Below are 16,331 nucleotides of genomic sequence, written 5' to 3'. Positions count from 1 at the left end.
ATAAGGAGGATCTACATATGATATTTATTGAATTAGAAAACTCATATAATAAAGTTTCAAGAGAAAGCTATGGAGAGTTCTTGAAAAAAAATGAGTTAATAACGCTTATATTCAAATCATTAAAGATATGTATGCAGGAGCTATCACTTGTGTTCAAACACAAGGTGGTTTGATCAAGTATTTCCCTATTTCAGTTAGGTTACATCAAGGATCAGCCTTAAGCTCATATCTTTTTGCATTAGTCATGGATGTTCTCACTAGACATTTGTAAGAGGATGTACCTTGGTGTATGCTTTTTGCTGATGATATTCTTCTTGTTGATAAAACTAGAGAGGGAGTTGAAGGTAAACTTGAATTATGGAGGACAACCTTAGAGTCTAAAGGCTTTCGCTTGAGTAGATCTAAAACGGAATATATTGAGTGTAATTTTAGTAGTAATAGACCTAGTGAGGGGATTGTGACTTTGGGCGGTCAAATCATTAATAAGTACATGTTTTAGATATATTGGATCTATTATTCAGAGTGATGGTGAAATAGATGGGGATATTATCAGCAGAATTCAAGTTGGATGGATGAAGTGGAGGATGCATCGGGCTTGTTGTGTGATAGAAAAGTATCCCTCAAACTTAAGGGAAAATTCTATGAGATGGTAGTGAGGCCTGCAATGCTTTATGGTGTCGAATGTTGGCTATTAAAATAGAAGCATAATACTAAGTTAAGTGTGGCTGAGATGAGGATGCTCAGATGGATGAGTGGCTTTACCCTTAGAGATAGGATACAAAATGAGCATATATGTGAGAAGGTTGGAGTAGCTCCAGTAGAAGATAAGATTAGAGAGAGTCACCTTAGATGGTTTGGTCACATAAAACGGCGTCCTTCCGATGACCTGATTAGGAGAGTAGAAATATTAGATTTGACTTATGTTAAGAAAGGTAGAGGCAGACCTAAAAAGACTTGGTTAGATAATATTAAGAATGACCTTTCTTTATTAGATTTAAAAGAGAATTTGACTTTTAATAGGACACAATGGAGAAAAATGATTCATGTAGCCGACCCCACGTCGTGGGATAAAGGCTTAATGTTGTTGTTGTTGTCGTTGTTGTTGTAATCAAGCCATATTTATATTCTATTTTGGATAATTGGGGTGTTAATCAATTCAATAAACTTAATTGCAAATTTTGGCACCCCTCCTTCAAAATGGATTAAAGTAAATTTAGATGCTTCGTTGCTTAGCTCAAATTGTGCTGGAATTGGAGTTATTTGTGATGACAAAGGAAGATTTTTATTTACTTTTGGAAAACAATTATACCACTGGGATGTTGCTCAACCGGAATTCAAAGCTATTCTTTCTCTAAAAGAAACTTTAGAAAACTGGATGACATAATCTTAAGGCATTTGCATTGAAGGGGATAACATTAATGTTATCAAGTTATTGCACAAATCGTTGAATGATCATTTCCTGCTTAAAGTTAATTCTACCTCAGTACATTTTTTCTTTTTACATGATTTTAAGTGTATCATTTTTCATTGTATTTCTAGAAAGTAAAATAAGATTGCGGACTTTGGGGCAGCCTATGCTTTGAGAGGTAGTTTCTTTTGGGACCTTTTTCATAATGATCTTCCTTCCTCTTTTATCTCTTTGATAAAGGAAGATTTTGATAGAATAGCTATCATTTAGTTTGTATTTTCTTCTTTATTAATAAAATTGCTATATGTATTGTTTCAAAAAAATAGGCCTTCAAATAAGCCACATTGGTCCGCAAAAGTCTATAGCCATAGTGCACTTATAAGAAATCAAATTAGGTTATAATAGATCTATATTAAAGCTTTTTTAACCACATACTAAATATGTTAGAATTTTCTCAAAAAATTTTAAATTTAAATTATTTTATTATCTTTTTATCTTCTAATGGATAAGACATTTTAAATTTTAAAATCTATTAGAATTAGTATTGAATTTAAAAAACTTTATTTCTATAAATAGGGATTCATGATGAGAAACAAATTAATTACCAATTAATAATTGAATGAAAGGAACTATTTGTGGTAAATTAAGTGCTCACAAGATCCAAGTTATGTACTTAGTTCACTTCAAACTTTATGATGTAAAGTTTTCGTCTTCCCCTTTGCCAATTTTGGTATATGAGCTTGCTATTAGTCCAAGCATAACCCTATATGTCATCTACTCACCCACTTTGAGCCCTCGCAACAGACATCAAGCATGCCCACATGCATGTGCCTATATGCCACTCTCTTAATCTTGTCTCAAACCCATGCACCCAAAAATCCATTAATAACAACCCAGAAAAAGCAAGCAGCTTATCCACAAATCATGCATGATCCTGCTTTCCACACACACTAACCCATAATCCCAATCCCAGAACTTTTGCAACCATCCCTTCCACTCATCCTAGCATTACAAAAAAGAGTTTGTCCTCTACATCCAAACCTCATGTGACAAAATCCCTCATACATATATCCTGCATATGCATATAACATCTTTTGCTCGCCATTCCTGGTGGCCATTGCCCGCAAGACATAATTGCTTTTGTCTCATCAAATACCCCAAAAACATCAGTTTTCAAGCCTGTTTTGGTATGTTCATCCAAGGTGTATCTCCCCTTGCACACTTAATCATGAAAATAATGTGACATCCACACCACATTGTTTCATGATCATGCATCTCGTACATCTCCTTGCATGCAGACAGCGCACATGCAAAGCCTAGCACTACTACATTTCTGTTCTTCTTTGGTAATTGCAAAAACATCAAGACGACATCTCTTAAACACTGGATATTTCTTTAAATGACAGTTCAAGCACAACATTAATTCATTCACGGAAGCACTAGATTTCATCACCACCCACTCACCAACATCTGTAACCACTAACAACTGTAGGGAGATCAACTAATTACAAAGAGATCTCATATTCCTGAATTTCACCCAACTGTGATTACAATAGATGTTAGTGATGGAGACATCAAGGCATGAAAGGTTTATCATAGAAGGGGTCGTAGATCGACGGTCACGATTGAGTTGTTATATTATTAGTTGTTGTAAGTGATTTAATTTAGTTTATGAACATTTCCTTTTTTTTCCTCACTTGAGGGAAATGTTATGTTGTAAGCCCCAGAGCATTTGTGTCTTTTGTCTTGTCATGTGGCGGAGCCTATATATGATTATTTTGAATGAATTTTGATTTCAGCCCTCATCTCTTGTGTGAGAGGGGGTGTGGTGGAGTGGTGAAGCCTTAGGAGAAGGCAAATGAAGTACCCAACAGCCCATTAAGACGAGCTCTAGGTTTCCCCCATGTATCTCTTCCCCTTTCCCTCCTTTTCCTTCCCTCTCTCGGCCAGCCACCACTTCCCCTTCCACCGCCAACAACAAGCCCACCTCCCCATCCAAGTCCCCAATCCAAAATTTCCATATCTGAAATTTTGACCTTTGGGATTCCAATTGGACCCAACTTGCTTCTTGGAATTCTGAATTCAGAAGTTACTCCTTTCCTTTCATTTTCAAAATTAGTTGGGAATTAGAAAAGACACTACGCCTTATCTTTTCCCATGGTTGACCCACTTTTGGAACTCTCCATGTTAATTCATGGGAAGTTGACCCATTAATTGCAAAGTTCATTTTAACTTTTCCCCTTTTCAAAACTATTTTTCCATTTTCCAACCCCACTCTCTCCCCTTCCCCTAAGCCCCATCACTCTAATTAACCTCACACCATTCTTAATCACCCCCAAATAGCAAAAATTGTGGCCTCCCTTCTTCCAGATCTCGACCAGCATCTCTTCTTCTCCACTGGGAAGTAAGACACAAGGAAAGCACTACAGAGCAACCCTTTGAAGATCAACTGGTCGAGACCACACCACATCTAAAGGAAGCTTCTCTGTGACGCAAATAGCTAAGTCTTTCTACTCTTACTTCATACACTTAAGTAGACATCTTTGAAGTCCAATTCTCTGTGGCATCACTATTTTCATGATAATTTAAATATGTTAGCTTCTTAAATCTTTGAGTATATGATTCTTGTAGTGATTAATCTATGTTAAATGTTGAATTTTTTTTTTTTTGCCAACCCATATTAGCTAAGTTATTGATTTGATTTATCCTTCTAAAATTCTAAAACTTAGGTTGTGGTTAATTGTTATTTGTGGATTGTCTTTCTTACTTGTTTTGAAGTTTATTTTACGTACACAATGGTTAATAGCTTGCTGATTTTAAATTCAACTTGTGTTTAATTTCATAATACAAGTCTTCACATGCTAGTCATACATCATTTGGTATCAAAGAGGTTTACCCTAGTTGCATGTGCTAGTAGGATTCATCCTATTTACCTTCATTTTAGCCTCTAGTTGCATTTCTACATAACATACCATTGACCTTACTTGTGTGTTATTTTGTTTGCAAAGTTTAGGTGTTGTCCACTTTCCTTTAACATCTAGTGTGTCACCTAGTTGTCATCCTATGGACCCTGAACAGTTGCGATGAACTCCAGATATTTTGGAAGGTCAAATAGGCAACTTAACCCAACAAGTTAGGGCTGACCAAGCTGATGCTATTGAATTTCGTCGGCTCACAACGGAATGCCTTGACAACCTTGATAGATTTAGGATCCTACCCTCTCTTTACACACCAGCTAGGCCACCCTCCTTGATTGGAGATGATTTGGACCATAATGAGGGACACTGCCATGCCCCTTACCCACCTCAGCAACCTAGGCACAAGTGAAACCTACCTCGTTTTCCAAAACATATGCACGGTCATGAGGCTCATCATGCATATGAGGGACACCCCCATGGCCCCGACCGTGCCCATCAAACTAGGCAGGACCATGAGTACCACATGCATGATTCGAATGCTCCCCTCTTAAAGAACATCAAGATAGGTGTCCCTATATGTGTGGTGAGATGTGCACTGTCACACCCACTACAAGTTGATGACTAGCGTAGGACTTCCATTTTTCACACCTACACCAAGCTAGGACAAGAACAACATAAAGCCTTTATTCCACAACATGGTGCCGACTACATGAATCCTTTTTCTCCATTGTGTTATGTTAGAAGTCAAATTCTCATTTAAATCTAATAAAGAAATATCATTTCTAATATTTCTAACCAATTCTTTTTAGGTCTACCTCTACCTTCTTTAATATAAGTCAAATCTAATACCTCTAATTTCCTAACCTGATCATCAGAAGGCCGTCGTTTTATGTGACCAAACCATCTAAGGCAACTCTCTCTAATCTTATCTTCCACTGGAGCTACTCCAACCTTTTCACGTATATGCTCATTTCGTGTCCTGTCTCTAAAGGTAAATCTACTCATCCACTTGAGCATCCTCATCTCTGCAACACTTAACATATGTTTATGCTTCTCATTTAATGACCAACATTCTGCACCATAAAGCATTGCAAGTCTCACCACCATCTTTATAGAATTTTCCCATAAGTTTGAGGGGTACTTTTCTATCACACAATATGCCCGATACATTCCTCCACTTCAACCATCCAACTTGAATTCTACTAATAATATCTCCATTTATTTCACCAGCACTCTGAACAATAAATCTAAGATATCACAATCCCTCCACGAGGTCTATTACTACTAAAATTACACTCCATATATTCAGTTTAAGATCTACTCAAGCGAAAACCTTTAAACTTTAAGGTTGACCTCTAATTCAAGTTTACCTTCAACTCCATTTATAGTTTTATCAACAAGAAGAATATCATCAGCAAAAAGCATACACAAGGGCATATCCTCTTGTAAATGTCTAGTGAGAACATCCATGACTAAAGCAAAAAGATATGTGCCTAAGGCTGATCCTTGATGTAATCCAACTGAAATAGGAATATACTTGGTCAAACCACCTTGTGTTTGAACACAAGTAATAGCTACTGCATACATATCTTTAATGATTTGAATATAAGCATTATTAACGTCTTTCATTTCAAGATTTTTTCATAGCAATTCTTTTGAAACTTTATCATATTATTTCTCTAAATCAATAAATATCATATGTAGATCCTCCTTATTCTCTATATTTCTCCATCAAACCTCTCAATAAATGTAGCTTCAATAGTAGACCTACCCAGCATGAATCCAAATTGATTTTGAGAAACATTAGTAACACACCTCAACCTACACTTCATAACCCGCTTCACTAGTTTTAAATTATGACACATAAACTCAATTCCTCTAAAATATGCACAATCTTGTGCATCACCATTATTCTTAAAAATATAAATCAACTCACTCATTCTCCACTCATCTGGCATCTTTTTAGTCATCAAAATAGTATTAAAAAGTTTAATAAACCAAGAAATTCCTTCATCTCCTAAGAATTTCCACGCCACTCTTGGAATATCATCAGGTCCAACAGCTTTTCCACACTTTATTTTCTTTAAAGCCTCTCTAACTTCGATATTACTAATATGCAGATAAAAACAAAAATCTTCATTTTCATTTAGGATGCTAAGGTCACTAAAGTCAATCGTATTCTCGCATTCTTCATTAAAAAGCTTAGCAAAATATTTCATCCACCTTTGTTGAATATCATCTTCTAAGAAAAGTATTTTTTTATCTTCATTCTTAATACGCTTCACATAAACTAAATCCTTACTACTTATATCTCTTTGTTTGGCTAACTTATACATATATATTTCTCGCTCTTTAGTATCTAATCTATTATATAAATCATTAAAATGTAAAATCTTTGCAACGCATATTATTTTATAAGATTTCTTACATACCTCTTTATATCTTTCTCAATTATCAAAAATTTTACATTTAAATTAATTTTAATAACAAATTTTTTATTTTTTATCTTTTTTTTGCATATTTAGATTCCACTAGAAACTATTTTTACTATTAGAAGATTTTCATTTTAATACTCCAAGCACATCACTTGCAATTTTCTCAATATCACTAGTCATTTTTTTCCACATAAAATTAGCATCCTTATATACAGACAAAATCTTAAAATATAAAATCATACTCTCAAAAATATTTTTATTAATATTCCTTAAATGCCCCAATCTAATCCTAGAATATCACTTTATTTTATTTTTTAGTTTATGCCCCTTTATCTTAAAGTTCAAAACAAATAAGCGATATTAGGTACATAAACTTTCACTCGGAATAATTTTACAATCTTTGCAATCGAAATGATCTAATTTTCTTATAAGAATCAATTTGAGAATTACTATATTCATTCTTATATGTGATGAGATGCTCATCTCTTTTCTTAAATAAGGTATTAGCAATTAAAAAATTATACGCTATAGAAAAATCTAATATGGTCTTACCACCTTCATTGTTCTAAACTCATGGTCACCATGCATGCTTTTAAAAACATCCACCTCTCTACCAACATGTTTATTTAAATTTTCTCCAATAAAAACTCTTTTTAGGTGTCTTTTGTATTAATTTATCTAAGTAATTTCAAATTTTTAATTTTGAACACATATAAAAACATACTTGATGAGCATAAGTACTTATAATATTAATAATCTTAGCATCAACAACAATCTTTAAAATTATAATTCTGTCTCAAATTCTATTAATTTTTATAACATTATCGTTCAAACTCTTATCTATAATCACACCTACATCATTTCTAGTACGACTCCTACCTATATACCATAGTTTAAATTCTAAACTATCAATCTCCTTAGCCTTCTCTCCAACCCATTTAGTTTTCTAAATGCACATAATATTTATCTTTCTATGAATAATAAATCTATTAATTACATTAATTTTTCTATAGACGAACCTATATTCCAAGATCATATCCTAATTTTAATTTAATGGACTAGCTTCTTTTATATTCCAAGATCCATTAATTTTCCTTTGATACTCCAACCCATTTAGTTTCCTGAATGCACAGAATACCCTAAACACCTACATCAACCTGAAAGATAAAAATTGCAAAGTTATCATCTATAATGGCAGTTGCATCAATATTCTGTCCTCTAGCACGGTGACCCATCTTGCCTTGTCTGTTGTTCACTACCCCAATCCATATAAGATAGCTTGGGTCAACTTCACTGCCTTGGAGGTGAAAGAACGAAGGCTCATACACATCTCTTTTTCTGATTATAAGGAGAATGTTTGGTGTGATATCCTCATTATGGATGTGGGTCAGGTTATCTTGAGTAGCCCCTGGCTTTTTGATAATGATGTCCACATTTATGTCTTTCAAACATGTTGTGTTTAAACATGGTGGCAAGAAGATCAAGCTCTTGCCTAGCCAGCCAAAGTCTAAGGATGAACCTAAATCCAATCATGTGAAGCCTAATAAAGGGTTCAACTTTGTGTCTGCCAAGATTATTTATTCCTTTGTGGCCCAAGACACACCCTTCTATGCCTTGTGTCATGAGATTACTGAGGAGCCTGATAGGCCCATTTCTCAGGAGGTCCTTCCCATCTTTTCTGATATTTTTTCCTGATGAATTCCTAACCATTTACCACCGTTGAGGGATATACAACATATCATTGACCTTATCCCAGGTGCTTCCCTCCCCAACTTGTCTTATTACCGTATGAATCGCACTAAGCATGTTGAGCTCAAGAGGCAGGTGGATGAACTCCTACAGAGGGGTTTCATCAAGAAGAGTCTTAGTCCTTTTGTTGTATCAGCCCTTCTTACCCTAAGAAAGATGGTACATGAAGGATGTGTGTTGATAGTCATGTTATCAACAAAATCACTATCAAGTATCTTTTCCCTATCCCTAGACTGGATGACATATTGGATATGATATCTGGAGCAACTCTATTCTCTAAAATCGATCTTAAGAGTGGATACCAACAGATCAGGATTCATCTTGGGGATGAGTGAAAGATAATCAAGAAGAAGGATGGTCTCTATGAGTGGTTGGTCATGCCATTCGGATTGAGTAATGCCCCGAGTACTTTCATGAGAGTCATGACCCAAGTACTAAAATCCTTCATGGGTAAATTTGTTGTCATCTATTTCAATAAAATTCTTATCTATAGTCAGCACTTAGACAATCTCAACCAAGTATGTGAGGTTCTCAGGAAGAAACATCTATATATTACTCCTAAGAAATGCATCGTCCTCACTAACTAGGTTATGCGTTTGGGCTTCATAGTTTCAGCCTGTGGGGTTTTTGCTAACCCCGAGAAAGTGAAAGCCATAGTTGAATGGGCTGTTCCCATAAACATTCAGAAGTTGGGAGTTTCCATGGCTTAGCTACTTTTTATATGAGGTTCATTAGGAACATCAGCTCTATTGTCTCCCTCATCACTGATTGTCCGAGGAAAGGAAAATTTCAATGGTCTGTGGCTGCCACCAGAGCCTTTGATGAGATTAAACAAAAGATGGTTAGACTACATGAGTTACCCAAACCCATCGTGTCTAAAAGGGATGTCAAATTCATAAGCTATTTCTGGAAAATCTTATGGCTGCAAATTGGTACAAAGCTTCAATTCTCCACAACTTTTCACACCCAGACTGATGGCTAAACTAAAGTGGTCGATAGGAGTTTAAGAAACTTTTGTAGGACCCTAGTTGGTGAGCATGTTGGAGATTGAAATTCCAAACTTCCTATTGCTGAATTTGTCTACAATAACTTGATGAACCGCACCACTGGCCTGAGTCCTACAGAGATTGTTTATAGATACAAGCCTAGGCAACCTTTAGATCTTGTCCGTATGTGTCTTAAGTATAGAGTATCTATGTTTGCATTCACATTTGCATCATATTTGAATGACTTACATAAAGAAATTACAACCCGAATTAAACAAAATACTACAAGCTACAAACTTCATACAGATCTTAAAAAAAGATTTAAAACATTTGAGATGGGTGATTCTGTGATAGTTTGGATTGTCTGGAGTAGTTCTCAAAAGGAACTATTAAGAAACAGCATGCCAAAAGCGTTGGACCTGTCAAGGTGATAAAGAAAATCAATGATAATGCTTACGCGTTGCATCTGCTGCAAATTTTTGCATAAGTACCTCCTTTAACATTGAGGATTTAGTAGCCTATGAGAGACAATTTTAACCCACCCAATCCACTACATTCTGAGCCTTGTGTGATCCCACCTTGTGACCACCCTAGCCTACCTCCAATTCCTAATTTATCCAAATCACCCAATACAAATAAAATTGACATGATCTTAAGTGATGAAATCATTTTCACAAAGGAAGGTGAATAGAGAAGATATCTAGTTAAGTGGAAAAGTAAGCCCAAGACAGAGAATGCTTAGCTAGATCATAAGGAGTTGCAGAAGATTGGTCCAGATATATTAGAGTTGCACGAGAGTTCATATGACGTCTACTCAACGAGGTCGAGATCTCTCCCACCTTGGGAGAATGATGGGGACATCAAGGCATGAAAGGATTATCATAGAAGGGGTCATAGATTGACGACCACGATTGAGTCGTTATATTATTAGTTGTGTGTGTTGTATGTTATTTAATTTAATTTGTGAACTTTTCCTTTTTTTTTCCTCACTTGAGGGAAATGTTATGTTATAAGCCCAAGGGTATTTATGTCTTTTATATTGTCATGTGGTTGAGCCTATATATATGACTCTACCTTCTCCCCCCCCCCACCATTGGGATAATGATTATTTTGAATGAATTATGATTTCAGTCATCTTCTCTTGTGTGTGAGAGTAAGTGTGGTGATGTCATAAAGCCTTAGGAAAAGGCAAATGAAGTACCCAATAGCCCATTAAGGTGAGCTTTAGGTTTACCCCATGTATCTCTTCACCTTTCCCTCCTTCCTCCATAGCCGTCGGTCAGCACCCCCCCCCCCCCTTCCCCCCAAGCCGGCGGTCACCCCCCCCCCCCCCCTCCTTCCCTCTCTCGGCTAGCCACCACTTCCCCTTCACCGCCCATGGCAAGATCACCTTCCCATCCAAGTCCCCAATCCAAAATTTCCAAATCTGAAATTTTGACCTTTGGGATTCCAATTGGACCCCACTTGTCTCTTAGAATTCTAAATTCAGGATTTACTCCTCTCCTTCCATTCAATTTCAAAATTAATTGGGAATTAGAAAAGCCACAACCCCTTCTCTTTCCCAATGGTTGACCCACTCTTGGAACTCTCCATCTGAAATAATGAGAAGTTGACCAATTAATTTCAAAGTTCACTTTAACTTTTTCCCTTTTCAAAACTATTTTTTTCATTTTCCAACCCCACTCTCTCCCATTCCCCGAAGCTCCATCACTCTAATTAACATCACATCATTCCTAATCTCTCCCAAATAGCAAAAATCGTGGCCTCCCTCCTTCCAGATTTCGGCCAGCATCTCTTCTTCTCCACTGTTAAGCAAGACACAAGGAAAGCCCTACGGGGCAACCCTTTGAAGATCAACCAGTCGAGACCACACCACATCTGAAGGAAGCTTCTCTGTGACGCAAATAGCTAAGTCTTTCTACTCTTACTTCATACACTTAAGTAGACATCTTTGAAGTCCAATTCTCTGTGGCATCACTATTTTCATGATAATTTAAATCCGCTAGCTTCTTAAATCATTGAGTATATGGTTCTTGTAGTGACTAATCAATGTTAAATGTTGGACTTTTTTGCCAACCATGTTTGCTAAGTTATTGATTTGATTTATCCTTCTTGAATTCTAGAACTTTGGTTGTAATTAATTGTTATTTGTGGATTAATAGCTTGCAGATTTTAAATTCAGTTTGTCTTTAATTTCATAATGCAAGTCTTCACATGCTAGTTCTACATTAATTAGAAAAATAATATAACTGTGGCAAACTTACAACTCTAAATGAGCAAATAATTAGTTAACCTCCACTTAAATTAGCTTATAGCCTCAATCCTACATTTTACCATACATATGAGTGAACTGGGTGCTTCACCAAATATTATCATGCTTCTTACAATATGATCTTAAGCACAACTTTTTCTTGCATGCTTACATGCACTGAACTAAATTTTTACAGTGGAGGAAAATGGGCACTTTTTGCAACAACATATGTTATTAATTGATTCAAATAAACTTGTTTGCATATTATGCATATATGTTATTAGTTTTTATCTCATAAGACCCTCCACCTGGCACTAGAATTAGTTCTAGAATGTTTTATAACATATTAGAAGATTTAGATGTGACCAATCAACACAATCCACCCATCCTGCATATGCCAGTTATCTTAACCTTACTTATCAAAATCATGCTTGTAACAACATTACTTCTTAAAACCATCCTCACCAAGGACATGACAAATAGATGACAATCATACTTAGAGCATCTAATGCTTATCATGATCATACCAATGACAATCACAATGATCCTACTCAAAGGATCAAGATCAATGCTACCATAATTGAAGGCCTACATGACCCATGATACTTATTGTTGACCCGTACACAAAGAAATGTAAAAAAATGGGTGAATTTGTTGACTAAATTGACAGTCGGCGAGCGCGACACGTCACTTAAGTGGTCAAACGACCTCCGAACGGACTGCGCTTTTGCGCTCGAAGCGTCAAATTTACCAAAAAGGGGGCCCCTCGATGACCGACACGCGAAAATAATGTGCAACCCTACCCAGACGATGTCCAATCGCAGAACAGACTTTGTCATTATGCTCAAAACACCAAAGTCGTCTAAAAATGATTGTAATATCGCCAACCAAACGCCTCGCAAGAAAATCAACATGGATCCCGAGGTGACAACTCATGCATCGAGACTAAAAATGAAATTTTCTCTCATTTTATTGTTATTTTATAATAATAATAATAATAATAATAATATCATTATTATCATTAGTAATAATTAAAATAAAAAAAAAAATCAAATCAACTAAAAAATACTCGTATCTATTCTGCGGTTCACTTCCCCGATTTTCTGCTCAAATCTTGGCCTCACTTCGTTCGTTTATGCATCTTCCACTTTCACTCTTTATCGAACTTCATTCGTCTGACCGACCAACCTCCTGTGAACAAGACCCCCAGACCTTTGTGTTTCACCCGTTAAAACACTATAGCTAATTCCATCACTCAATCCCAAATATCCAACTAATCCTCCCGCTTGCACTCCTGCTCCAATCCCACTCCTTACAGCAACCTGCCGCCTGCCTTCAGTCTCGATGGAACCTCGCTCGACCCAACCACACCAACAACTTCACACATTAAAATCCTCTGAACCGCACGTTGACCCCCCAATCAAACCAAACCCAACTGGCCCAGCCTTAATCCCGTCCGCAAGCTCCAACTTACTCTGATCCCATCTGACCGATCCCTCTGCTACAGTCAACCACAGCAAGCCAATTCCTCTTAGCCTCCTGATCTTGCTCTCAACAACTTCAAATATTAAAATCCTCACACACCAGCAATCAAAAAGCATCTCCACCTTCACACTCTAGAAAGCAACCTTCACTCCTCTAGCATCCTCCCCAACTGCAGAAACCAACTACAAGCTCCCTCTCTCAAAACTACTTAACAACAGCAACTCCCTATCGCTCTATTATTTAAAAAAAGAAGAAAGAAGAAAACACAAAAAGAGAGGGTTTTAAAAAAAAAACAAGAAAAATAAAAGAGAAAAATAGGGGAAGAAAAGAAATTTGTGCCTCGATCTTCGTGCCCTCGACATCGACATTGATCCTATCGTCGACTCTCGCTAAGGTATAATGCACCAAACTCAGAAAGCCCTCAAATCCCATTTTCAATGCTCGCAATGCATCGGGGGGCAACCTATGCACGATTTTTTTAGAGTGGTGAGAGGGAACCCGGTGTGACGCAAGCGGTGAGTCAGGTGAGTCTTGTGCGTGATTTTCTTAGTGTGACAAGGTAAAACATAAGTGATGGTGTATGAGCTTCTATGTCTGCAGGAAAAACTATATTTTTTCACACATGTATCCTTAAAGACTCATGCACGTTTTTCTTGACGTGGTACGATTGAATACTACGGTCGCGGTGTCATCTAACACTGACCATACACATCTCTCTTGGCGTGGTGGGCAAGCTATGACTCCCAAAAATTTTCCTAAACAAAGGAGACACCCGGAACCTGCCGAAATTTAGACAACGTGGAACCTGACTTAAGCAAAATTGATAGGGAACGAAACTTGTAAATTGAATCAGAGGGAACCGGACCTAAAACCTAAAGCAAATTTGTAATTTGCAAAACACTGAAATTCTTGAATGCAAAAGAACAAGGGATTTGTGATGCACATAGTAGATCATCTGTGAAAGACAACAGGGAATGTGTAACGAAAGTGGCAGTTTGCCAGCGAGCATACAAAAGAACTTGGAATAAATATAAGCAATCTACAGTTAACTTGCAAGAAAACACATTAACCTTCTACAAACGATGAAAATAGATGTGCAACAAATGTGATGAATCCTCCATACCGACATATCTAAAGAAACAACACTGAATGCAGCTTACCGTCTACAAATAGAGGCAACAAACTTGTAATGCATGCAAATGTTAACGAGCAGCAATAACAATGAATAAGTTGTGTATGTAGTAGTCTCCCTACGCTCAACATCAGCCAGCTTGCAAATGAATACACTAGTTCACTTGCAAGCAATAACAGCGGACAAATTGTGAATGTGATAAGTCTCCTACAAACATATACAAGCAGTATGAGACGAACGCTACAGCACGAACGCTACAGCATCCTTTCAATCAATGTCAGCTAACTTGCAAATACATACGACAGCTCCCACGAAGATTGAAAGACATTCAAGCAAATACCCAAACTCTTAATAAGCATCATGAATTACCTATGAATGTGGTTAATGGATGTATAATACTCATGCTTGTGGAAGGGGCATGATAGCCATAATGAACACAGTAATGTGATCATAAAGAGTGTGCAACGAATGTAGTGGCATTCCTACCGTCAACAATAATTCAGTGTCAAGTAATTATAGTAGTTTCCTGCAAGAAAATAAGTCAATCAGTCGCTTACTTCGGTAAAATTTTACGTGCTAGAGTATGATGTATTTAGTGTTTGTATAGTTACTGATGTAGCCAATAGGTCAATCAGTCCCTTACTTCAGTAAAAATTTAAATGCGGCTAGGCAGAGGTTGTCTCCCAATGATGGAGATTTGTATTTCTAGGCTCCAATATGTTAAGATATAGTACGGACGTAACAGGAGACACTCATGAAGTTTTAAAGCAGTAAGGAGCATTTCAAAATGGTAAAGACTGATCAGAATCATTAGATAAGACATATAGTCTAGGGTATTCAAATAACAGATCTATTTTCATGTCTTCCATTAAACATTCCAAAAGAAAAATTAAGTATGAATACTCAAAAGTGTAATTAACTTTCAAGCATTCTCAATCCCAGCTTCCAACTTGACCCTTGAAAAATAAATAGAAATGAAAAGTTGGCATAGCTGCGAACTCTCTCACAGCACTTAACCGCGAAATTAGATTCCAGACATTTTAATTTCTGCGAGGAAACAGGTTGTTAGGAGGACACGCCAATGATTGAAGATATGCTGGAAAGACAAATCCATGACCTAATTAATCAGTCCCACTAGTGTTGACCTGTGTAAATTGGTTTGAATTACATACTAGGTCGACGGGTTACAATGGCCTCACAGTGCTTCCTCGTCGGTAAAAAAAAAACAGTCCCACTATACCATCTCTAGGTGTTTTGCAAGGGGAAAGGTGTCACCTTGAACTTCCTGAATCTCGGCCTCCACGAGAAGAAGCTCCTCCTCGACGTCCGTCTCCATGGAGTCGAACAAATTCGTCTCGGTAAGGTAAGTGAAGGGTCGACCAGGGGTGGGCTACTAATCCGGGTAGAGTCAGCCCAGCCTGGTATGCTCAACCATGCCACCATTGCACAAAATAGCCATTTCAGCCCTGCCACGCTGGACATTATACCTATATTATATAGACTCATTTTACACACTTTTTTTTCGAAAAAAATAATAGCAAATATACTCAATTTCATTTCAAAAAATAAAAAGTTATAAATGATTTGTAAGAAAAAATTACAAAATCAAAGAAAAAACTAAAAAAACCCTAAAAAATAAAAACTCCTCTATGAGTGAAAAAATACAAGAAAAAAGGGTTCAAAAATAGAACTCTGAAAAGAAAATAACATCAATATAAAATTGAAGCAAAAAATGAGAAATCTCAACAAAAAAGAAGAGAACCAAGAAGCCAATCAATATCATGGGATTTCAAAAGAAAGAAGCAATAAAATCCTCTCTTCCAATCAAATAAAGTTCAACCTCTTCTTAAGATACAATCTCTTCACAAGAACAATCATCATCAGAAATAGTCTCACATCAAAGAGAGAATAACCAGCTGTTAAATCTCCCTAGATCCAGGAAGAAAGAACAAGAATTCAATCCATAT

General features: G+C 36.6%; 1 protein-coding gene across 3 annotated transcripts in view; it reads right to left on the bottom strand.

Annotated features, from left to right (window-relative positions):
• Window positions 1-15,798, bottom strand: part of LOC110101779 (mediator of RNA polymerase II transcription subunit 34) — a 96,783-nt gene extending 80,985 nt beyond the window's left edge. The window contains exons 1-2 of one of the 3 annotated variants that reach the window (XM_020829840.2): window positions 15,640-15,777; window positions 14,734-14,890 (exon numbers count right to left, since the gene is read on the bottom strand). In XM_020829840.2, coding sequence (XP_020685499.1) covers window positions 14,734-14,767 — 34 coding nt within the window. In that variant the 5' untranslated portion in view covers window positions 14,768-14,890; window positions 15,640-15,777. Of the gene's footprint in view, window positions 1-14,733; window positions 14,891-15,639 lie in introns of all 3 variants that reach the window. The other 2 variants (XM_020829839.2, XM_020829838.2) reach the window with 2 other exon arrangements.
• Between the last annotated feature and the right edge of the window lie 533 nt (window positions 15,799-16,331).

Source organism: Dendrobium catenatum, unplaced genomic scaffold (assembly GCF_001605985.2).
Source record: "Dendrobium catenatum unplaced genomic scaffold, ASM160598v2 original_scaffold_67303, whole genome shotgun sequence".
NCBI classification, from domain to species: Eukaryota; Viridiplantae; Streptophyta; class Magnoliopsida; order Asparagales; family Orchidaceae; genus Dendrobium; species Dendrobium catenatum.
Note: the sequence above shows the minus strand (reverse complement) of the source record. Positions and strands in the feature narration are given on the sequence as shown.